This window comes from Bos mutus, chromosome 16 (genome assembly GCF_027580195.1).
Source record: "Bos mutus isolate GX-2022 chromosome 16, NWIPB_WYAK_1.1, whole genome shotgun sequence".
Taxonomy (NCBI): Eukaryota; Metazoa; Chordata; class Mammalia; order Artiodactyla; family Bovidae; genus Bos; species Bos mutus.
In genome coordinates this window covers 30,782,272-30,807,181 of record NC_091632.1, presented here as the reverse complement: position 1 = coordinate 30,807,181, position 24,910 = coordinate 30,782,272, and the positions used below count along the sequence as shown (strand labels likewise).

Here is a 24,910-nt window from a genome sequence, read left to right as displayed (position 1 = left end):
ATCACTGGCACATGAAATAGAAATAAAAAACAACAGAATAGAGCCCTCCAGTTAAGGGTTTTCCCCTCCCCCAAACAAAACACTGATTATTCTTTCTTCCTTCTACTTTATGTCAATAAAGAAACTTTAAATAAAAGTTAGTAAAAACAACGTACAAGTCAGGAGGGGACCCAGGGGCACTACTGCTCAAGTGATCGATCTTTCCTGGTTTCAGACTGGATTCGTAGCTGGGGTCTGTCCCTCGTGGAATCAGTTGTGTTACTGCATTCCCTGCTGATACAATCCCATTCGGCAGAGCAGGGGTTTTTCTGCTAGGCAGATCCACTGCCCCTTCTTCCGGAAGGATAGCTGTTGAAGGCAGGCCCACCTCATTAAGTTGACCCAAAGAGGCACTCAGGGGTCTTCTAGGAACCAGGCGTTTGTTCATTTTACGAAATCTATAGAAAAAGCAAAGGTGCACAACAAAAACCAAAATTGTGGAAGCAAAAATTAAGAAATAAAATGTATTTAAGATACAAAAGGAAAAGATTCTGAGCATATTACTTTCTAGAAATTCTCTTGAAACAATGGCTCTAGCTATCATCTTGGAAACTTGTGTGTGTGTGTGTGTATATATATATATATATATATATGTCTGTATATATATAGACACACATAGACAAACTTTGGAGTAGGGGTTGGGGAGGGATCACCCATCAACAGTAACTACTGTTAAGAGTTTGATATATAATACAGATTTTTCCACTCTATGCACTAGTTTAATATTCTTACATTTATAAGATTATTATTTACAGAAATAGGGTTATATATGGCAAAGAGTCAGACACGACTGAGCAACTGAACTGAACTTAACTGATGACTGCTTAGTAAATTTTTTCCTCTACTTCAAAATCTTAACTATTCCTTTATGTCAGTATACTTTAGGTTGCCCCTAATTTTTGCTATTAAAACAATGTGGTAACAGAAAATTATATACATATACTTCACACCTGTGTAAATAACCAAAAGCAGAATTACTAAGTCTAATGTATGCATATTAGAAATTCTTATAATGTCCAAAGCTATTATAACTCCTACTGATTTTTTTAAAAAAAAAAGGCTTTTTTTCAATATCTTATTAAACATTGGCTAGTCTCAGCCTCTGACAGTTAAAAAAAAAAATTAGGTTTTAATTTGCATTTCTTTAACAATTAGTGAAACTGAACATCGGAGAAGGCAATGGCACCCCACTCCAGTACTCTTGCCTGGAAAATCCCATGGACGGAGGAGCCTTGTGGGCCGCAGTCCATGGGGTCGCTAAGAGTTGGATACGACTGAGCGACTTCACTTTCACTTTTCAGTTTCATGCACTGGAGAAGGAAATGGCAACCCACTCCAGTGTTCTTGCCTGGAGAACCCCAGGGACGGGGGAGCCTGGTGGGCTGCCGTCTGTGGGGTCGCACAGAGTCGGACACGACTGAAGCGACTTAGCAGCAGCAGCAGCAGAACATAGTTTCACATGTTTGCTGGCCATTTGTGTTTCTTTGGTGAATTGTTTACATGTCTGATCCATGTATCTACTGGTTCTTCTCTTTCTTATAGATTTGTAGGAGATCATTTTGTGTTACAGGTATCATGTCATTTCACCACCACTTTTCCTTCTTACTTTTGTGGTATTTGAGCCATTATCTTAATTTTTAACTTTCATTTAATCAAATTTATTAATCTTCTTTATGCATGCAGGTGTCATTCTTCAAAAATCCTTTCCTGGGCTTCCCTGCCAGTGTAGTGGTAAAGAATCCACCTGCCAATGCAGGAGACACAGGTTTGATCCCTAGTCCAGGAAGATCCCACATGCCACGGGGAAACAAAACCTGGGTGCCACAGCTACTGAGCCTGTGCTCTAGAGCCTCGGAGCTGCAACTACTGAAGCCTGAGTGCTCTGGAGCCCATGCTCCGCAAACAAGAGAAGCCACATAAATGAGAAGCCTGTGCACTGCAACTAGAGTAGTCTCCACTCACCACAACTAGAGAAAAGCCCATGCAGCAATGAAGACCCAGTGCAATCAAAAATAAATAAATAAAATTATATTAAAAAAAATCCTTTCCTACATAAGATAATGTAACAACAACAAAAATCTCTAAGTACTCTATAATTTTCTCCTAAATATTTAAATCTCTGAGAAATTTATAATTCATTTTGGTGTAAAGGTTAAGAATCCAGCCCTAATTATTTTTCAAATAGAGTTGTTTCATCATCATATTTTTTTGATATTGATGTGAAATGTCACTTTTTTTCACATTGCTGAGTTCCTATATGTATCTGGAATTCTTTCTAGATTTTCTACTGTATTTCATTGGTCTATCTATTCCTATGCTAATATCACAGTTTTTATACTTTAGCTTCATAAAACAGGTTAATATTAATAGTTATTAGTCTAGTCCCCACTGAAGACTTTTTCCCTCAGAATTTCCTGGTTATTGGCAACTTTCTTCTTCCAAATGAACGAATTTGTTAGGGCCTAAAAATCATCCTGTTAAGATTCTGAGATTTCACTGAATTTACTGTTTAAGAGAAAATAAAACCTCTTTATTTTATTTAAAAAAATAATGCCAAGTCTCATCCAAGAACACAGTATGCTTCATTTAGTCAACTCTTATGTTCCTAGGTAGTTTACTAATTCAATTCAATATAGATCCTGGGTATTTATTAGATTATTTGGTGTTTAACATTTTTTGTTGTTAATGCAAAAGGGATGTTAATGTCACCTTAATTTTTAACTGGTTATGTTTCCCTTTTTAGTTTATATGAAAGCAATTCATTTTTTTGATTTGCTACTTACTAAATTATTGGTTCTTTTGATTCTAGCATTTCTCTTGAATTTTCCCATTTAATGATTTTGGATATTTTATTCTCTTGCTTACATACATTAACTACAACTTCTGGAATGTTAAGTAACACTTTTTACTAGCAGAAAAATTTCCCTGAGTCTTGTCTGAAAAAGGACTGTATATAATAAACTAATACCAAGTAAGCATCTGGCTCTTGACTTGAGATATAATTATCATGTTGGGAAAATATCTATGATATTTTTGTTCTACCAAGGAACCTTGATGGACATCAAATATTATTCAAATGCCTTTTGGTATCTTTGGCTATGATCACATGGTTACAAAACCCTTCTTCTCTAACCTACGGTAATTATACTGTGCTACCTTTGCACCTTTGTAATGGTGTCTATTTTAATGTACTGAATTCCAAGTTGTAATAGTTGGGATTTAAAAAATATCAAGTGAGATGAATCTGTAGCTTTCTTTAATTGTGCTATCTTCGTCAAATTTAGTGTCAGTGTTACACGGGTTTTATAAAACAATTAAGAGGTTTTTCCTTTCTTTTTACTCTGTGCTGGAGATTTAAAATCATTGAAATTATCTGGTCCTTGAAATTTGAAAGAATCTGTAAAAATGAGCCTGGCAGTAAATATTTTCTTGATAGACAAAGGGCAAAATTTTCCACTGGAAATGCAATTTTCAATTAGTTAAGTTCAATCAGTTAAAGCTGATGAAAATTCTGAGACTTTTAATTTGGGGGAGGGGGTAATGAAAATGACTCACTTCTAGATTTAGTTAACCATAAGTAGTTTTCCATTTGTAGGCACAATGTAATGAAAGGTAAGGAAACTGATTTGCTTTTCTTTTTTTAAAGTTTTGTATTACTTTCCAAACATTTCCTATTCATCAAAGGGAATGCAAATACATTTCTTCCTATTTCTCAATGGCAGCAAATTATTCTCTAACAAATTATTGGAAGGTTGAGTCTGATGACTTTCAAACTTACTTTTCCAGTTCCTCCTGTGAGTGTGCAAATGTACAGCTGGCCCCCCGAGGGCATCCTCCTCTCTGCTTCATGTCTCGACACATGTATGTTTTATATTTGCTATGCTGTGGAGGCTAAGATCAAAATTAAACATTAGCTATTTAAAATAATGTAAATTTTGTGTCACTATTTAAAGAACAATCCAGATGAATAACTCAGACTAACTTATACACTTACCTAGACTACTCAGAGCAAAAGTGCTGGAACATTATCCTGTCTGAGGTCTTAGAGAGTCCAAAAATAAATTACTTAAAAAATGTAGCTCTGATTTTTCTATGTTGATATTAACTATCAAACATGTAACATCACATAAATTCTTGATTCAATCTCATGAGGGCTCTATGATCTTCCCTCCAACATTGTACAGTGGACAAGCAAACCCCTGGAGTTTAGGACCTTCAAATACTTAACCTGTCTTTTAATAGTTGATTTGGATAGTGTTCAATGTAACTATGCTTACAATTATGTTCCTTTATAACATACTACAAAACATGGGAAGAACTTAAAAGTTAATATTATTTTTGTAACAGGGAGTTAAAAAGTAATTTTAACTAAATTTTAACATTAATTTTTCTAAATGTCTTAATCATAAAATAAAGTTCTGATCTTAGATTGGGAAAGCATATGTGTACTATTCGACTTAGCAGGACACTTTTAATATTTCTTAATTTTAAAGAAATTGTTAATATTTACCTGAGCCAGATAAATTAATAACAAAGTTTTAATTTCTCAAGCTTCCTATGGCAAAATAAAAGATAAAGTGAACCTAACATAAATTCTGAGGGTGAAATGAAATCTTTGGGAGTAAAATTTAAAATTCCAGCCATAACATAGGCTATTATATTTTACTGCCATATATTCCATTAAAAAATATCTGAGGAAAATTTGTCCCACTGGCATAAGAGACATTATGAATGAAAAATATTTAAATAGTAATAGAGAAAAAGCATTTACAAAATATGTGAACAGTACTGGAGAAATACAGCATTAGCACTAGAAAGTAACACTTATAATCAAACAGAAAGCAATAGTAGCCACGAAAAGAATAAGTTTATATAACTGGAATGACCTTTAACATGGAATCAAATGCTGCTATATCCAATGTGAAGTGACTCCAGCACGACATCAGGCCAGCAAGGATTACTTAATTTCAATGCCGTCAGACAAAATTACTAGGCTAATCCAGTAAACTGGCTGCTAACCATTCTCTATAAACCTTATTATTTTTGTTACATTTTTCTTGATGTCTAATGGAATAGGGAGTTAAAAATAGATTTTTAATTTTAATTTCTAGTCTTTACAGAGTCTAAAAATATTCTCGTCGTCTTATTGGGTTAATTTTTATCTGTAAGGATAACCACAGTAGCTTACTTTTAAATTTCAAACACCTCCCTTACCTGCTGTTGATCTGTTCCTTTTTTGCTGTGATTCTGGATATAATCAACCAGCCCATGTACCACTGTACGCACAGCAACCAACCCATTTTCTAGCTGTTCCCAAGTAGGAGAAGGAGCATCTATACAACAAATAAAAAATTTTTTTTCAAACTATGTTTTTCAAAGTTCTGCCCAATACTAAATTAGTAAAGGAGTGTCAGCCCTTCAGTGGAATTAAGCTAAGTTTTATACAGCTATTCATGAAATAGCTTATTCACCTAAACATCATTTTAAAGAAATAAATATATCCTTTTAAAGTAGGGGCTGCAATCTAAAATAACTACAGAGAGTGTGAAGGTAACATACAGGAATGAAATATGACAGATAATAAACAGCAACTGTCATCAGACCCTATTGTTGGAAATAACAATAAAGAGTAACAGGCCTGGTGCTCTGTGATGACCTAGAGGGGTGGGGTGGGGTGGGGTGGGTGAGAGATAGGAGGGAGGTTCAAGACAGAGAGGATATATGTATACTTATGGCTGACTGACGTTGTTGTATGGCAGAAACTCAACACAACGTTGTAAAGCAATTATTCTCCAATTAAAAAAAAAAAAACTCATATTAGAATCACTGAAAAATAGAGTAAAAAATAAATTCCTAAGAAATAAAGTACTTTTAAAAAAAAAAGGTGACGGAGACTGTGTTAAAGAGTATGTCTCCCAGCTAAGGTTACGGTGACTACTCAACTTTAGCTGACTGCTGTTATGTGAAGATGCAAGGATGACACTTTCAGATACACTTCTGTTTCCCAGGGAAAACTGAAATTTCAGATTTTTATGTAAAAAGTTTTAGTTTTTAAATGTTTGCACCTAAAAAAATGAGAGTATAGTACAGACCAACACACTTTGGATCAAATGTAATTGTGAACTGCCTATAGTCAAGCCAAATTGTAATGTCCATTTTGAAATTTTGTATAAGTCAAGTACTGGTAAACAGAATGCTTAAAAAGTTTAATAGAAGAGCCATTATATAAAGCAGCTGTGCTATACACACTCTTCATTTAGTAAGTGCTGTGATTTCCTAAAGGAAAAATTAATTACAAAGCTACATATGAAATGTTCTCTAAAAGAAATACAAAATGAAGCAAGAATGCATATGTATAAATGACTTCCTGTTGGAACACTGAAAAACTTCTGGGTGATGGCATTTGAACTACGCTTTGAAAGACACATGGAACTTCATCAGGAAAAAAGGATAAAGGCACAGAGAAAGTAAAGAGAACAGTCATACACAAAGTATTTTACTGAATACCTACAAAGTTTCAGGTATTATTCAAGTTGCTCAAGAAGCAGTAGATATCAAAACAAAAATCCTTATTCTATTCAAGGAGAAAAGCCAGACAATACATAAGATAAATAATCAAAACACAAATTATCTAGAGAATGATGAGTTGAATAAATAATGCAAAGAAAGGGAGTGGAACAGGTATGTGTAAAATTTTAGACAAGGTTGCCTGTAAAGGGATCCTTGAGAAGGTTACATTTGATTAGAGACTCAAAAGTAGGGTTTGAGTGTGCCTTGTGGATCTACTACGATATATGGGGAGAAAAACATTCCAAGAAGAGAGAAGAATAAGTACAAAGGCCCTAATATGGGAGTATGACATGTTAATGGAGGTGAAATTTGGAATGAATGCAGTGGGAAAAGAGTAAAAGAAGTAGGAGAGAGGTAAAGGAAGACCAGATCATTGTGAGGTCTGGTAGATCATAGAAAAGACTGGCTTGTATTGAGTGATGGAAACCACTGGAGTTTTTGAGCAAAGGGGTAATAGAATCACTCTGGTTCCTATGTTAAAACCAGACAGACAACAGGAGGCTATTCCATCATCCATGAAGATAGAAGAGGGAGGTAGTAGAGAGGTGATAAGTAGATGGATTCTGAACAGATTTTAAAGGTAGACCCTATGCGGTATGCTCAAAGATCAGATGTACCTTACGAGAGAAAGATGAGTTAATGATATCTCCAAGGTATTTGGCCTGAGGAAATGGAAGAATGGAGTTGCCACTAAAAGGAATGATGGGTGGGTGGCTGGAGGATATGGGCTGGAACTCACTTTTAGACAGACTACTCTTATAATTATTAGATTTTCAAGTAGAACTATTGGATAACAGGCAGGTAGATATACAAAAGAATTTAAGAAGAAAGTCTAGGCTGTAAATACTAAGTTACACAGATTTTTAAAACACCATCAACTATAATATGTATAATCATTTTATGTGCTACCAAAATAAAAAAAAATTGCTAATTATTACATGTCACTGATTATACAAATGCAGCCCAATTTCAGAAATACTAAAATCTGAAAAAATGTGAGCCTCAGAACTGATGAAATATACCAAGTTTGTGAGTCATACAAATAAAATCTAAAGCTGTGAGACTAGATGAGATTATCTAGGGAAAGAGTATAAATAGAAAAGAGAAGAGACACAAGGATTAAATTCCAGATGCACATCAAAGGTTAGAAAATATGGGGGGAAAAAAGAAAAAAAGTTTAGAGGTTATGGAGAGAAGAAGAAATCAGCAAAACAGGCCGAGAAGGAGATTTCAATGTAGTAAGAAGAAAACTAGGAGAGTACAGTGGCCTAGAAGTGAAAAGAGTGGTACAAGGAGTAGAGAGTAAACAACTATGTTAAAGGCTAACAGGTCAAACACAAAGAGAATCAAGAATTGATATTTGGAATTAGCTGCATGGAAGTCACTTGTGACCTTGAGAAAAGCCACTTTGATTGAGTGGTAGAGATAAATGTCTGATTGGAGTGTGTTCAAGAGAGTGCTATAAAAAGTATAGAATTGGAGTTGTAGGTAGATGGCAAATGATGTCAAAAGTGGATTTTGATGAAAAGAATGATAAAATGTTTGTATGTTGACAGAGCTACTCTATAGAGAAGGAAAACTGATGACATAAGAAACAGAGGCTACTGGAAGGATATACTTGACAAGATGATATTGATACATAAGGAAAGAGGGTAGCCTTAGCTAGAAGTATGGTTTATCCACTGTCACACAAGGAAGGAGTAGAATATATTGGCTCAGACTGATGTAGACATATTGGTGACTGATGAAGTAGTGAGCTTATGAAGTGATCTTTTGATTGCTCAGAATGTTCAAAGCACAACAGTGGGGGGAAAAATAAAATCACTGTGTTCTAAAAATAGATCTTAGAATCCCTGGCAGTCCAGTGGTTAGGACTCTGGGCTTCTACTGCAGGGGGCCCAGGTTCACTCTCTAGTCAGGGAACTAAGATCCTGAATGCTGTGCAGCATGGCCAAAAAATAAAAAAATAAAAATAGATCTAAACTGATTTGATTAAGCAACTTTGGTAATAAATTTACTACTCTGAAATGTCATGGTCAAGTGTTCCAAGCCTTATTCTACAGGCAATGCATGTCACTAAAAGTTTGAGTATTAAAATCAGAGATGTGATTTATTTTGCAGCAGTAAGCATATAAGATTAGAAGAATCAAAAGAGTAGAGGAGAATGAAAGGCATTTAGTTTCAGGAAAAGGAATGAGGCACTCATTGAAGCAGTATTAATCTATGGGTTAGAGAGATACTGTGAAAGAACAGACAAATCTTGTCTGAAATGGGGTGTAGAGCAAGTGAAAGGAAAAGATATGCGGTAAGACAAAAGACTCAGGTTTTAAGCTTGCATACCTCAGAGAATCAGGTCATTTATTGAGAAAGGGAACATAGGAAGAAGAGCAAGTATCACGTGAAGATGAGTTTGCTCTGAAACACTGAGCAGAGAGGATGTAGAATCTCAGAAAGCATTTGGGAAAGTATGTCTGGAGTGATGAACAGATAATAGTGACAGAGGTATTTGGGAGTCTATTATCTGTGAAGGAATAATACCTGATGCTGATAATGAATGACAAACATCTTCAACAGAGAGTGTAGAGAAAGCAAAATTCCAAGAACACAAGCAGCCTACTCTTCAGGGGGCAAGAGAGGAAAGAGCAGACAAAGTGAACAAAATAAGACAGAACTAGCATTCAGACAGGCCAGAAGAGAATCCTAAGACTACAGAAAGATAAGGTACCAAGACAGTTTATCAAGAAAGTAGTCGACAACATTACCAAATGCTGAAGACAAGTAATTTAAGAAGCCTTTGGAATTAGAAACTAGGAAATTACTAGTAAATATTAAAAGTTTTTAGTTCAGTAGTAGGAATAAACACAAAGACAGTAGCATATAAGCTAACACACCCAAGATTTAAGTATCAGGTGAAAAATGAAGCTTGGTTGATTTTCAGGTTAAGGAGAAGGAACAGGAAATGGCTTGACAAATTAGACACGCAAAAGAAGATATGTGATGGAACAAGATTATGGTGGAGAAGGGAAACTTGGAACCAAAAAAATGCAACTAAGGACATAGTATACAGAAAAAAATGAAAAAAAAAAAAACAAAAAAAACCACCAAACTTTAGTTTTGTCAAAAGAGATGAAAATGGTAAAAATATAGCACAATGTTGTGATGAGACAGGGAAGAAACATAAAGGATCCCAGAAAGAATCTATTTTCCTGGTGAAAAGTAAAAATAAATTAAAAAGTATTAAATAAATATTAGTTGAAGTAACAAACAGACAGACAAGATCAGGACCAGAAACTTAACTACTACGTAAGAGATTCAGAATTACTATTCTGGGAAATTCTAGAGAAATTTAACAAAAGACAAAAGAATCACTGAATAGTACTAAGGCACATATAGGATAGTCCATTAATTCCCCCTGGATTTACCTGGACTAGGGTCAATGTTTGCTAATAGCTCCAAATGGGGTCTTAGTCGATTCAAGTTTGCTGGATCTCCAGTCCGCTGGAGAGCAATTGTTAGTTCCTGAACACTTTGTGCAAAAGAGGCTGGGGTCTGCAACTTAAAAAAAGATAAATATTAACTTCCCCCAAAGACCAGATAATCCTTTTAAAATAAAGATTATTTACAAGATCACAATCAGTTTTTGCAATTAATTACATTTAATTTTTATCCTCCCCCAAATCCCATGTGTTGGCCAATTGGATCACTCGCTTCCTGAAGAAGCCTTGCACTTCTCTGCATCAACACGTTGGTATATTGTATACTCTCTTCTCTCTGTCATTACACTCCTCAAATGTGAGATCGTTCTCAACTCCTCAATTTGGAAATACTCTTTAGAGCTCAGGTTCTTACAGCACCATGTTAGTTTGCCTCCTGGATCCATTCAAATAATTGAAATTTGGAAATACAGTCTAGAGATAATGTTATACAACAACAAAAGCAATGAAACTGGAGTCAAACTGAGTTTGAATTCAAGTTCTGTTATAGACCAAAGGTTATGGCACTATATACAATATTTACAGACTCGATCTGAACTCACCTGTTGCACGGACTACATAATTTGAGCTAATTCCAGTTCGGAAAAATTCTGTATTTGGTTTGGGATTCTTGGAAGCTATCAGATTGCGTGTTTTCCTAAGGCTTAATGGACACACATACTTGCCCTAACTCTCCTAAGGGAGCCAATACATTTGACCGTTAAAGAAAAGATTAGGTGATGCTTCCCTAGTGGCTCAGTTGGTAAAGAACCTGCCTGCAATGCAGGAGACCCGGGTTTGATTTCTGGGTTGGGAAGATCTCCTGGAGAAGGAAATGGCAACCTACTCCAGTATTCTTGCCTGGAGAATTCCATGGACAGAGGAACTGGGCAGGCTACAGTCCGTGGGATTGCAGAGTCGGATATGACTATGTGACTAACTTCCACTTTTCACAACTAAGGGTTCTTATTTGAAAACATTTAGCTCTGTGGTTTATTAATATAGAAGAGGGCTGCTCTCACCTTATGAAACTGACTGCATCCTGCCTATGACATGCGCATCTTTCTACTTTCACTTAAAAAAAAAAATACACGTATGAAACTTTTTCTCCCCTACAGGTCGTTTTAAAAGGTATATTTTAAATAGCATACATTTAAAAAAACATGGAGTAACACAACTAACTAATCATTAAAATGGTGACATGCCTTTTATTCAATTTTTTCATCTTTGCATGTTTTTCACATACTTTTAATGGGCTATTTATAAACTTCTGGATTTGTTTACCATTAACATTATAACAAAGATATTTTTAAAATATCTAACTGTCTTTATTATAAAATACTTCAAAGTAATTGTCTAATATAATTCCTGTGCATCTATCACTGAGATTTAACAAAAATATTTCACTAACATTTTTAAAAAGAAATTTAATGCTATTTAATAGCTGAAGAGGGTATCTGTCCTGACATAACTGCAATTTTATTGGCCATGTAACTACTCAGTGTTCTGAGTAGATGAACGTTAACTTCTTTAACCATCCCCTTATAATAATCCTTTATAAATAATTTAGCAAATAACACTTTTGAATTTCTAACTTTTTTGAAAGTTTGGATTATTCCTTTAAAATAAATTCCTGGAAATAGTAACTTTGGTAAAGGCCATGAATATTTTGAGGTTTGGGGACTTCCCAGTGGCCTGGTGGTTAAGACTCCTCTTCTGCTGCAGGGAACTAAGATCCCGCATGTGAAAGTAATAGAACACTGTAAATCAACTATATTTCAATTTAAAAATGGAAAAATTTGAGGCTTCACTGACAAGTTAGTTCCCTCAAAATCTGTAATCCATTTTACAAACCACAGCAATGAATGAGAGAATATGTTTCTTTATAGTTTAACAGACAATATTTGTCATGTTACTGTTTTAGATGTGTATTTATTATTGGGGTCCATTCTATCCCATCAATTAGATACACTTCCTCTTTGTGAACTCCAAATTCATATTTATTAATTTAGTACGGTTATTGATTTTCTTGTCACTTTTAATAAGTTCTCTATTTCCATGGTCCAATACAATAGCCCTTAGCTACGTAAGGCTATTAAAAACTTTAAGTAATATAAAAATTTTAGTTTATCAGTCACATAAGATACATGTCAAGTGTTTAATAGCCAAGTATGGCTAATGATCACCATATTGGACAATGCGTGTATACAGAAGATTTTCATTATCACAGGAAGTTCTATTGCTCTATATAGTAACAAGATATCACACTGCAAACTTCATTTACCAGTTTGTTGCATGAAAGTTTAGGACATTAAATTCAAATTAAATTCACAATGTGAGCAAATTATTACAGAGTATACATTTAGGTATATAGTCCAGTTCAGATAAGAAGGTTAATAATCTCCTACTAGAGTTTTCACAAAAGTCAGTCAAGTTTCTCTTCAGAAGTAGAAAGGAACTCCTCTAAAAGATCATGATTAAGGTTATAATCAGTCTATTACATAATTTCACACCTAGGAGTGGCAGGTAAAGTTTTGGTAAAGGTATCTACTGCTACTGCTGCTGCTAAGTCACTTCAGTCATGTCCAACTCTGTGCGACCCCACAGACTGCAGCCCACCAGACTCCCCTGTTCCTGGGATTCTCCAGGCAAGAACACTGGAGTGGGTTGCCATTTCCTTCTCCAATGCAGGAAAGTGAAAAGTGAAAGTGAAGTCGCTCGGTCGTGTCTGACTCTTAGCGACCCCATGGACTGCAGCCCACCAGGCTCCTCCATCCATGGGATTTTTCCAGGCAAGAGTACTGGAGTGGGATGCCAGTGCCTTCTCCACAGGACAGAACAAATAATATATACTGAAAATTATGCATCACATAGTTATAAAACACATTTCCTAATTCTCCTTTGACATCGACCTACTACTCATTTCAAGAATCTTATCTTTAGGAAAAGCAACAACAAAAAAAGGGTGGGGTGGGGTGGAGAGAATAGCCTGGAAAGAGGTTTGCGTGGTTAAGAGCTGGATTCTTGAGTCAGAAGGTCCAAGTTCAAATCCAGCTCTGTCACTTATTACCAATATGACCCTGGAGAAATGTACTTAACCTGCCTCTGTTTCTGTATAAAAGGAATATTACAGGGCTGTTGAGAAGATTAAATGAATTATTTAAAACTACCAGACAGGGAGTTCCCTGGCGGTCTAGTGGTTGGGACTTGGCACTTTCACTACCATGGCCAGGGTTTAATCCCTGGTCAGGGAACAAAGATCCCACAAGCCATGTGGTATGGCCAAAAAGTAAAACATTCTAAGCAAAGTATTAACACATTAAAATAAAAAAATAAATAATTAAAACTACCAGACACACAGCAAGCTCTCAGTAAGTGTTAAATATTTTTTATTTAGGCTACTCTTACATACTGACATTTCTTTAAATTAAATATAGGGTGGACTCTCACATATAGTCTCATTTCTATGGTTATAAGGATTTAAGATAAAGTAGCAAAAATTAAGGAAAACAGAAAGTTTTTAAAAATCATTGAACATAATATATACAAATGGCACTTAAAGACTTTTATACAGCACTTTCACAAATTTCATGTTGAATTACAACAAAACCAGCTTAAATACTTACTCTATAGCTTTAAGATAATTAAATATAGCTTTTAGAGTCAGAAATTTTAGGGGTCTGACCTAAAATTCATGTGTACTTAAGTGATCTTTTCATCAGAACAAACAACAATTAAAAGTAGAGATAAACTGAAAATCTGATCAAATTTAGAATGGTTGATAATTTATTATGTGAGATTTTCCTGGCTGAGAGTCAAAAGAAACCTCAGTGTACACATCTTTCAGGCTATTAAATAGGTGCTCCAGGAAGAAGATAAAAGCACTGAGAAAATGAGTTTAACAAATATAGTGATCAAAACTCAGAGAAAAATAAAAGGGAGAGAGGCAATGAGAAAATAGAGACGGGAGACCCTCAAAGGGATGGAAAGCAGCACTGGATAAAATGTAAAACATTAATTAAATCAATTCTTATATAAGCAATGTCAGCTACACCTCAATTTAAAAACCTTTATATGAACAAACTGGTATTATGATGCGACTAGTTATGACATGACACTCAGCTATAGAGAATATAATTTACAAGAGCCTGATATATAGTATTCATTTTAATACATATTTATTAAATAAATGAATTACCAAACTCCATGATTAGTCCAAGAAATAAAGAACAAAAAAAAGAGTCTACCTTGTCAATAATGGACTGCATATGAGATTTGTGAGACTGGTCCCCATACAGCAAAGAGGACCACTGGTCTGGTGCAATTCGTAAGCCTGCTTCCATAGCAATCTGCACTATCTGGGAGTCATGTTCTCGCCGCAGAGCTTCATAGGTTCTAAATTCTTCTTTCAGCTGCATCAAAGAAGAGTCTTCATCACGTTTGGTGACCTAATAAGACATATGTAATCTCATGAGTCAAGTAAGAAACAAACTGTGTTTATATATTATAAGACCACATAGAGACATGAAAATACTTTGAAAAGAAGAAAATTCTCATGCAACTATTCTGAAAAACACTGCCTTTTTTAGTTTGAGTGTCAGATGAGGGGATGCGATGGCCTCCTTATAGCTTGTTATCAATTAACAATTTTTTAGACAGGCTCCCTGGCCCATGAAGTACTTGTTATATGTTGTGTCAAAAGCAGGAAACCATGACTTTAAGAAGGAAAACAAAATGAACAGCAAGAGACAACATACTGGACACCAATGTTTGAAGTGTGCCGATTCAATCTGGCATACAAAGGACTACGTTCTGCGTTACTGCATATACTAAAATCAAAATGGCAAATGGAGCTCCTGTGCTGTATATGTGGAATTATGTCAGGAGCAAATAGCCACGTAAAATGCACTCCTGCTTTAATGACTCTCTCTTTAGATCAATTCTGTTTGTAGTCTTGATGGAAAACTGACATGGCTTTATAGTCTCTTCAAATAAAAAAATCTATATGCCTTGATTTGATCTTTGCTGTTCAATATCTAATATAAAAAATTCAATGCAACAAAATTTAACTTTAATAAGACACCATCTCCCTGGACAAGGGAATGGCAACGCACTCCAGTATTCTTGCCTGGAGAATCCCATAGACAGAGGAGCCTGGTGAGCTATGGTACACAGGGATGCAAAGTCAGACACAGCTAAGTGACTACATTCTTGTTCTTTTTTTTTAGATTTTTTTTTCTTCTTTTCTTGATAAGGACTATTTTTAAAGTCTTTGTTTAACTTGTTACAATATTGCTTCTGTTTTATGTTTTAGTTTTTTGGCCAGGAGGCCTGTGGGATCTTATCTTCCTGACCAGGGATCCAACCCGCACCCCCTGTTTTGGAAGAAGTCTTAACCACTGGACCATCATCTACATTCTTTAAAAGAAAATCTGCTAAAATTTATGAAAAGATACAGGCAACTTTATTAAACTCAAGTTTTACTACTTAAGTTTGGGGAAAGAAAGTTTCCTTTTAACTTGAAATTTACCATACCTTGAAGCAGGAGGCTCTATAAAGGAGCTGGACAACATGCCCAATGCTAGTTTTAGAGGCTTGAGGAAACCGTGGCTCCAATCTTTGCACCACAAAGAGAACCAATACTTTTCTAGACAAAGCAGAACCATCTTCTAAGGCCAGGAGAACCAGCTTTAGGGCTTCCTCCTGCATTGCTAGGAAAAGTTGAAAAAAAAAAAAAATTTATCATGTACAGATACTAGATAAATCTATTTCTTAGAAGGGTGATATTTAATAATTTCTACAGGTACCACTTAATTAATGGGCAACACAACAACAACCAATATTCACAGCTACACTTTTTGAACCATATGGGGGCAATCTTGTATTACATTCCATATATTTAAGAAAGCAGGTTAATACAGTTAAGAGAAAAGTTTTAAGTGTACTGAAAAACTGACCTGGAATTACCCACGCCATGATTATAGGAAACCAAGTGAGACATTACTTGATAACAACAGAATATTGCAAAGAACTGGCCTTTTTATATCACCTATAGCGCCTACACTATACTTTAAATATAAAATTATATACCTGGTCCAAGGAACTGGCAGCCTCTAGCTCTGACTGCTGCCCAAAGATTGGAAGAGAGTTGCTGAGGATTCTGGTGTTGGAGAATGAGCTCTGTAACTGTTCGTTCACCTAAAGATCGGGCTGCCCTCATGGCACGAATCCTGCCTTCTTCTTCCACTAGTTGGCAGTGGACCAGCGTCACTAGCTTCCTCTGCATTGGGCGACTCAGAACACTCTGAGTAGTACTATTCAGACCCACGCCTTTAAAATAGAAGAAAGAGTTATTTCTAGGTTTCCAATGAAGTTTTGGAGTCCAGAAAAACTTCCTCTAATGGGCTGACTGACTTACAGGTATATGGAATAGTTCTGGGTTCTATCAGGATATTTAAAATAAACAATACAAATCACACAAATGAAGCCTAGTTTGTAGTTTAAAAGTATACAAAGCTGTTAACCACATGCAAGTGGAATACTCACGATGACATTAAATATATCATTATTCATTTTAAGCATAATTTTAAAAGGCTAGTCAATATTGATAATTAAAAATTCAAATCTTAGGTCCTAACAGATTTGGTACATTTCACAGTGGTTAAGCTCACCTTTTCAATGAAAACAAGCCATACTGGCAAGACAGTAATGGTAACTTTCAATTGTATTATATCCCCAATAGCACACCACACAAAACTGGATAGAAGGCAGACAATTCAGGGCTGTCAAATGATACAAAGCCCTTCTGAAACCACTAGTATGCTTATACCTACTTTTGCAACCCATTCAAAAAATGTTTCCAATAAACGGTACCTAAACTTTAAATTCACTACTTTATTTGATATGGTTTATAATGATATTATTTAACATCAGTGGGTTTGGCTTATAATAAATAAATGAATTTTGTTAACACAGCCCACAATTTTTATGGTCACAAAAGCATCTTTGATGAACATGTGCTTAATTAGCATGGATAATTTCATCCAATTTACCTCTAGCACTGCTGAGTGGTTTCAGGTACAGTGCTAATTCTTCTACACATTTCTTGGCTTCCTCATAATGTTTTGTATCTTCAACCCCACTACACAAAGTAATGGGCTGCTGCTCAGGAACCTAGAGGTCAAAAAAAGGGTGTTTGAGTGCTCACTAATTATGATCAAATGCTTTGTTGAATAGATTTTATGCACTCCTACTCTCCCTGGTGGCTCATGGTAAAGAAGCAGCCTGTAGTGCGGTTCACCCAGGAGTGGTAGTGTAGTGCGGGAGACCCAGGTTCAATCTCTGGGTTGGGAAGATCCCCTGGAGGAAATGGCAACCCACTTCAGTATATCTTCCCTGGAGAACCCAATGGACAAAGGAGCCTGGTGAGATACGGTCCATGGGGTCGGAAAGAGCTGGACACAAGTGAGCAACTGACACTTTCATTTGCACTCTATCACTGTCACTATCAAAACTCCCATTAAATTAACTGAATTCTTTCAAAAGATCTTTTCTATACATACATACAAAATTATAGCATTTTAAAATTTTTGTTTTATTTCTGTAACAGCTTTATTGAGACATAATTTGCATAACATATAACTGACCCATTTAAGGTATATATTCAATGACTTTAAGTATATTTAGTTATGCAACATCAAAATTTTAGAACATTTTCATGGCCCCTTAAAAGAATCCCACAGTCACGCCTGCCATATTTCCCCTCAAACCTCCTCCAGTTGTATGAAGAAACTATTTTTTGTCTCTCTGGATTTGCCTATTTACAACATTTCATATAAACAGAATCATATAATAACTTCCAAAGCAGCTGTACGATTTTGCATTCCCATCAGTAATAAATGAAGGGTCTCTGTTGCTTTATATACTCACCAGTATTTTGCACTGTGTTTTGAATTTTAGCTATTTTAATTCATGTGTAGTGGTATCTCATTGCTGTTTGCACAATTATTAAAGGTTATATTTTGTTTATACTTGCTATAAAATGTGGGCTATCTTTTCCTTATTGTAAAATATATCTTTGCCCCTTATTTATTTTCTACATAGTAGTTATACCTCTGACTGTCATTTTAATTTGCAATTTTTTAATGACAAACAATGCTGAGCAAGTTTTTATTTGCTCATTTGCCATGTGCATATCTTTGGTGAGGTGTACAGATCTCTATCCATTTAAAAATGATGTTCTTTTTATAATGGAGTTGAAAGAGTTCTTTATATGTTCTAGATACATGTTTCTTCTCAGATACATGATTTACAATTATTTTCTTCCATTCTGTGAGCTGTTCTCTTACTCTCTTGACAGTGTTGACGCACTATGCTTCTGGTTTCGTATTTGTTTTTTGGCTGCAGCTATTGAGATCTCAGTTCCCTGATGAGGAATTGAACCTGGGCCCTCGGCAATGGAAGTGCAGAGTCCCAACCACTGGATGTCCAGGTAAGTCCAGTAAGTTTTCCTTTTGAATAAGCTGTTCTAGAATCACTCTCTTTATCTCCAGCATACATAGTATCGACCTTCCTTACTTTTTATCCACTTAGAGGAAGACTGATTCAGCAAATATTAGTGGTACTAATATTAATATAAGTATTAATGTCCAAGTTCTAGTATATTTAGAACTTGGACAGAAAATAATTCACAGTAAACATAGGACACTTCAGACTCACACTATGCAAATCAGTGAGGGATTGTTTAAGTGAATCATATTTATCTCTGAAAAGCCTGCCTTCCTTGGCTTTGTGAAACCTTCTGAAGATACTACTGATCTCTAACTTGAGAATACTGACACAAAGCTTTCAGAGTATCACCTTCAGAATCACTAATTTTTACATTTTATGTATTAAAGGAGCATTTGCTCCTACTCTAGACAAAAGATTCCAAAGGCAGTGTTCTACAGTTTTCATTACCTTCTGTATCTTTCATTTCAGTTAGTATCTACTAAGTAAAATTGTCTGAAGCAGCTTCATTTTTCTTATTAAGTAAAATGCAATTGTTTAGCAAATAATATCTTCCTTAATATTAAGAAGTCCTTGTGACTTACCTCTAAGGTTTCTCTAGTGATCTGAGAGCTAAGGCTGTTGAGAAAATCTAACCACCAGATTGAATGTTACTGTGCAATGAGAAACACTGCACCAGCACAACAGAACCTAAGGTGCTGAAACAAAGTGTCTAAACAATACTTTACAGAATTGCATCTATTTAAATAGAAGGCAATAGGACTCAATCTTAATCAGTTTCTCTCAGAAGGAAAATACACATATACAGACATTTAAAAATGTAACAAGTTACCCAACTAACCTGAGCACCCACTAGCTGCAACAACGCTGAGTTCACTGGGAGGAGTTCAATGTCTGTATTGATAGTGGTCTGGTCAAATGGGCAAGCCTTGCGGTGGAGTTTGTTCAGGCACATCTTGCAGACAGTATGGCCACAACCCAAACTGATGGGCTTTCTAATTGTTTCGTCAAAAGTCTGAGTGCAAATTGGGCAGGAGAGGAAATCCGTCCACTGTGGAGCTTGCACAGGCATTGTTCTGGAGTTACAATTTACTCACACACACACAAAATCTAAAGCAAAGATTCCACTGGAATCAAAATCTTTGAAAAAAGTTTTTTTTTTTTTAAATATCTTCTGTAAATACAGTCAGCACATAGTGTGAAATATAACCTGAAAAACAAAGAAAGAAAATGACTGCCTTCCTTTACTGTACATTCTCACCCCACTACCTATAACATTTTATACCACATTTATATCAACACAGTCTACCTTTTTTGCATTTTGACAAAATCAGAGCCATAATAAAACAGCTAGTCTCATCCCTTCATTTTAGAGATGGAGAGTAGACCTCAGAAAAAGGAAGTAATTTGCTGTAGGTGACAATAACAAAGCTGGATCCAAGATCTAAGTCTCTCAATTTATCTAAGTTTATGATTGTTTTATATTTTAAAATTAGACTTAAGATAGCTAAGACTACTTTGATCTGCACACAATCTGTTCATCTGTGAAAATTCATGAAGCTCTACACTTAACAATGTATACATTTCAGTGTATGTTATACCCTAATAAAGAGTTTTTTTAAAAACTGGCCTAAAGTAAAAACTACCCTAAAATATTTTTATCATCAAATTCAGTGTGGGTAATGAGATTAAAAAGCGATTGTGGGGTTTTTAACATTTATCTTAAGAGTTTTTTTGTTTGTTTTTTAACTGGTAAAGATCTTTAAGCCTCTGTTATGGCTTATATTTGCTGCTATAGTATATTGTGTTATAGTTAAAATTATTTACTTCAAAAGATTTTTTAAATTCTCAAGTTTAAGAATGATAGAACAATACAGTTAACCAGAACACATATACATACAGTAAAATTTTACTGTCTCTCCACTTCCTTTTGGTAGGGGATAAAAATCAAATTACAAAACTTATCACCTGTGTCTAACATAAATTTTCTTTACATATAAAATCTAATCTGAAATTTCTTGCACATATCTTAAACAACCTGCTATACTTACTGTAACTGTAGTTTCTAAAAATGAGAACTGATGAACAGAACAATAAAGTAACACAGTATTACATGTTCTTAAAGATTTGATTATGCTCCCTAGAGACTGCTTATGGAAAAAAAGAAAAACTCATCTAAGCTGTAATTAATTAGAAAGGTAAATTATCTACACATTTTATTTTCCAAGCATTACATTTAATTTAGGTTTTACTGAAGTAATTCAACCTTAAATGCAAGCCCATTATTGAGAGAACAATTTCCATTAGTATGCTAAAAAATTTTATCCAGTCACTGAACAAATTTTTACTAAGCACTACTAGTACTGTGATCCAGACTCTGAATTATTAGGGAAACAATGAAACTCTGTAGTATCTGCCTTGTGAGTAACCTGAGCTTTGTCTGGATTTTTGTGCTATCAAACAAATGGATAATGGGGGAAAAAATATAAGAACCTAGACAGTTAACAAGTTAATTTCATATGTAGATCTAAAATTAAAGTTATCTGTGTATATGTTCAAATGGCCTGTGCAATAACAGGACAGAGTGAGTAAAGAAAATGCCCACATTTTTATTTCTATAATTAATTATAAATATTTTAAATAAAATATACCTGCAAATAGAATGAGTAGCTACAGGCATGTTTACATTAATTAAATCTTTATACTTAATAAAAAGAGCCCATCATCCGAAGTGTTAAAAAAGAAAATGAAGTATCTAATTACTCAATTGTAAAGTCAAATGCTACAATTTGCATGGGGTTGTAGAATGCTCCAAAATAAAGGAGAAAAGTGCTTAAAAGACATAATATTTAGAACAAGAACTGGTTATTAGTCAGAAATGTTTGCTGAAGTTGATTAAGTATCATCCAATCTTTTCTATAAATTAGCATGCAGCTTAAATTAATGCCTAAAAAGAATGTGATCTTAGGTTAAACCTTCACACAGTGAATGATTCCTTCCTTTTTACTAGTATGGCTGTGTAAAGAACTTAACATTTGTTAATTAATCATAAAACAAAGTTAAAACATGGCTCCTTATTCCCTTAACACTGTAAAACTATAGAAACCCAAAAGAGCACAAAACATAAATGCTTTATTGCACAATCAGTATAATTTTTACTATTTATATGTCATGTGCCACATACTATAAATGTACTAAATGCTTTACATAGAACAAAATGATAAAAAGTAGGTAACTACTGTTATCTCATTTTACAGATACAGTTGACCCTTAAACATCATAGGTTTGAATACCAAGGGTCCACTTGTACGTGGAATTTTTTTTTTTCAATAGTAAATACTGCATATTACAACGACCTGCTTCCCTGGTGGCCCAGATGGTAAAGAATCTGCCTGCAATGTGGGAGACCTGGGTTCAATCCCCGAGTTGGGAAAATCCCCTGGAGGAAGGCATGGCAACCCGCTCCAGTATTCTTGCCTGGAGAATCCCATGGACAGAGGAGCCTGGTGGGCTACTGTCCATGGGGTTGCAAAGAGTTGGACATAACTGAGTGACTAAGCACAGCACAGCACAACAACCTGCAATTGACTGAATCCTTGGGTGCAGAACCACAGATAAGGAGGAACCATACATATGGAGAGCTAACTGTAAATTAAACATAGATTTTCAACTGATCAGAGGGTCAATGGAGTTCAACTGTCAACTCCATGAGAAATGGAGGTTTAGTAAGGCTGAATAAGCTAAAAACAGAAAGAGCTGCAATAATAACCCAGATTTTATTGTTTAGTTGCTAAATTGCGTCCTGCTCTTTTGCAACCCCATGGATTGTAGCCCTCCAGACTCTTCTGTCCATGGGAGTCCCCAGGCAAGAATACTGGAGTGGGTTGCCATTCCCTTCTTCAGGGGATCTTCCCAACCCAGGGATTGAACCCAGGTCTCCTGCACTGCAGGCAGATTATTTACTGTTTGAGCCACCAGGAAAGCCCAATATGCGTTGTGTATAGATTTTATAACAGGTAAAAGAAAAACATAATCACAGATTCTGAGACTAAATTCAATATAGTACAAATGGGGAGCTTGAAAAAAAAATCAAAGCTACAGGGAAGCCAGAAACAAAACAAAAAATAAAACAGAGAGCAAGACAAAAAGATATGAGGTGAGACTAAAGAATTAGAGGGAACCAAAAACTATAGGATCTTTTAACTCATAACCAGTAGCTCATGGTAAAGAATCCACCTAAAAAGCAAGAGATTTTCCTGGGTCTGGAAGATCCCCTAGAGAAAGAAATGGGACCCACTCCACTATTCTTGCCTGGGAAATCCCATGTACAGAGGAGCCTTGGCAGGCTATAGTCCATGGAGTCACAAAAGAGACAAACATGACTTTGCAACTAAACAACAACAATGGTATCTGATCGTAATGTTAAGGCACTGAAGAACCAGGAAATGATCCACTTCATTGTTTTTTAAAACAAGGTATGCCTATACTATCAAAACATGCAGAATAATTAAAAAGAGAATTAAGCATGCAGAAATGTTAAGTTAAAGCAAAATTTTCAGACCAATATGTATGATGTCATTTGTGTTGGGGGGGAAAATCCTACAGTCTTGGTATCAATGAATATAAATGGATAGAAGAAAAAGATACAGAAAATATCTAACAAACTTGACAGCAGTTACACAGTTGGGCAACTTACAAAATGTATACAATCACAATTTACTTATATAAGTACAAAAAACCTGAAATAATGAAAACAAGAGAAGACAGACCACATTTAGAACACAAAGAATTACTATAAAACTATTAAAAATATTTTCTTTAATAAACTGATCTTCTTTTACTATACATATCTGGATGGTCAAGTCATCAAAATTACTTATTAGTTCTTTATAAAATTCATTAAAAACCCTTTAAGAACTTCTCTATAATTTATGTTTCAAAGAACTAGCATAGTTTATTACTTTTATAATGAAATGTATCATTTCCATCTGTATTAACCTAGTAAAATGAAGTATATAATTGCTAACCCCTCACACATTCCAGTTAAGTAGCTCTTAGAGGCATAACAAAGTTTATAGAATTATCATTCAGAATCAGCACCCAGTTCTTCGCTAAAAAGCACTCTTTTGACCAAAAACATGGGTTTGAGAGACAAGGAGAGAACAATATTTTAAAAGTTTGACTTTGGATAGAAAATTTAATGAATAAGAATAGGGTTAAGTCACACTTTGATGATTCTATTTCAATCAGCAAAATCAAAAACCAAAGCTTTTCTCAAGACTCAAACTGTTGTAGTAGATACAAGAAGAATTTCCACTTCCTCATTCTTTAAACATCTTTCTCCAAAGTCATCTTTTAAAACATTGTTCAAGCTTCTCAAAGACAGTTCTTTACACCACCTTCAACTACAAAACACATCTAAACCACAAAGGACATATGACTTTGCGAATATAATAAACATTCTTTCAATCAAGAGTAAACATGAGACACTTTAATCATAACAAGCATGAGGAGGCTGAGAAGACAAAGGAGCTGTCACTGGACAAAGAAACAGGAATTAAGTGACTTTGTTGGAATTCTAGGTGTGTCCAAAGAGATTATTGCAACAGGTGACCACCTGGAATAAAAATGAAAAAAATAAAAAAGTAACAGGAAGAGAGTGCCACACCCCACCTACGGCGACTGTGCTGGTATTTTGGTCTCACCACTCCAGTGAAATAAATGGCTCTTCTCAACATCACCAAGATCAAGCCCTGAGCTTTTGGAGTGGGAGCACTGACTCCAAGACCCTAGACTACCAGAGAACTAACCCTAGGGAGTATCAAATAGTGAGAACTCCCACAAAGGAAACCATAAGTATTCCTTGTGAGGAAAACACAAGTATTAAATAATACATTAGATGAGATGGATCTCATTGATATCTTCAGGACATTCCATCCAAATACAGAAGAATACACCTTCTTCTCAAGTGCACATGGAACAGTTAATTTAAGAAAATTGAAATCATTATCAAGCATCTTTTCTGACACACTAGACTAGATATCAATTATAAGAAAAAAACTGTAAAAAACACAAACACATTGAGATTAAACAATACATTTCTAAATAACCAACAGGTTACTGAAAAAATCAAAAGGGAAATCAAAAAATTTCTAGAAATAAATGACAATGAAAACACAACTCAAAACCAATGGGATGCAGCAAAAGCACTTCTAAGAGGGAAGTGTATAGCAATACAGTCCTACCTCAAGAAACAAGATAAACATCGAATAGACAACCTAACTTTACACCTAAATAAAGCAAGTGGAAAAGAAAAAGAA

General features: G+C 35.1%; 1 protein-coding gene across 4 annotated transcripts in view; it reads right to left on the bottom strand.

Annotated features, from left to right (window-relative positions):
• RC3H1 (ring finger and CCCH-type domains 1) overlaps window positions 1-24,910 on the bottom strand; it is a 75,812-nt gene that overhangs the window by 22,637 nt on the left and 28,265 nt on the right. For 3 of the 4 annotated variants that reach the window (XM_070384903.1, XM_070384902.1, XM_070384906.1), the window contains 9 exons: window positions 19,432-19,800; window positions 17,135-17,255; window positions 16,173-16,412; window positions 15,618-15,793; window positions 14,330-14,530; window positions 10,032-10,164; window positions 5,254-5,372; window positions 3,818-3,930; window positions 156-437 (listed from right to left, as the gene is read on the bottom strand). In XM_070384903.1, the coding sequence (XP_070241004.1) occupies window positions 156-437; window positions 3,818-3,930; window positions 5,254-5,372; window positions 10,032-10,164; window positions 14,330-14,530; window positions 15,618-15,793; window positions 16,173-16,412; window positions 17,135-17,255; window positions 19,432-19,662 (1,616 nt within the window). In that variant the 5' untranslated portion in view covers window positions 19,663-19,800. The remainder of the gene's footprint in view (window positions 1-155; window positions 438-3,817; window positions 3,931-5,253; window positions 5,373-10,031; window positions 10,165-14,329; window positions 14,531-15,617; window positions 15,794-16,172; window positions 16,413-17,134; window positions 17,256-19,431; window positions 19,801-24,910) is intronic. The other variant, XM_070384904.1, reaches the window with a different exon arrangement.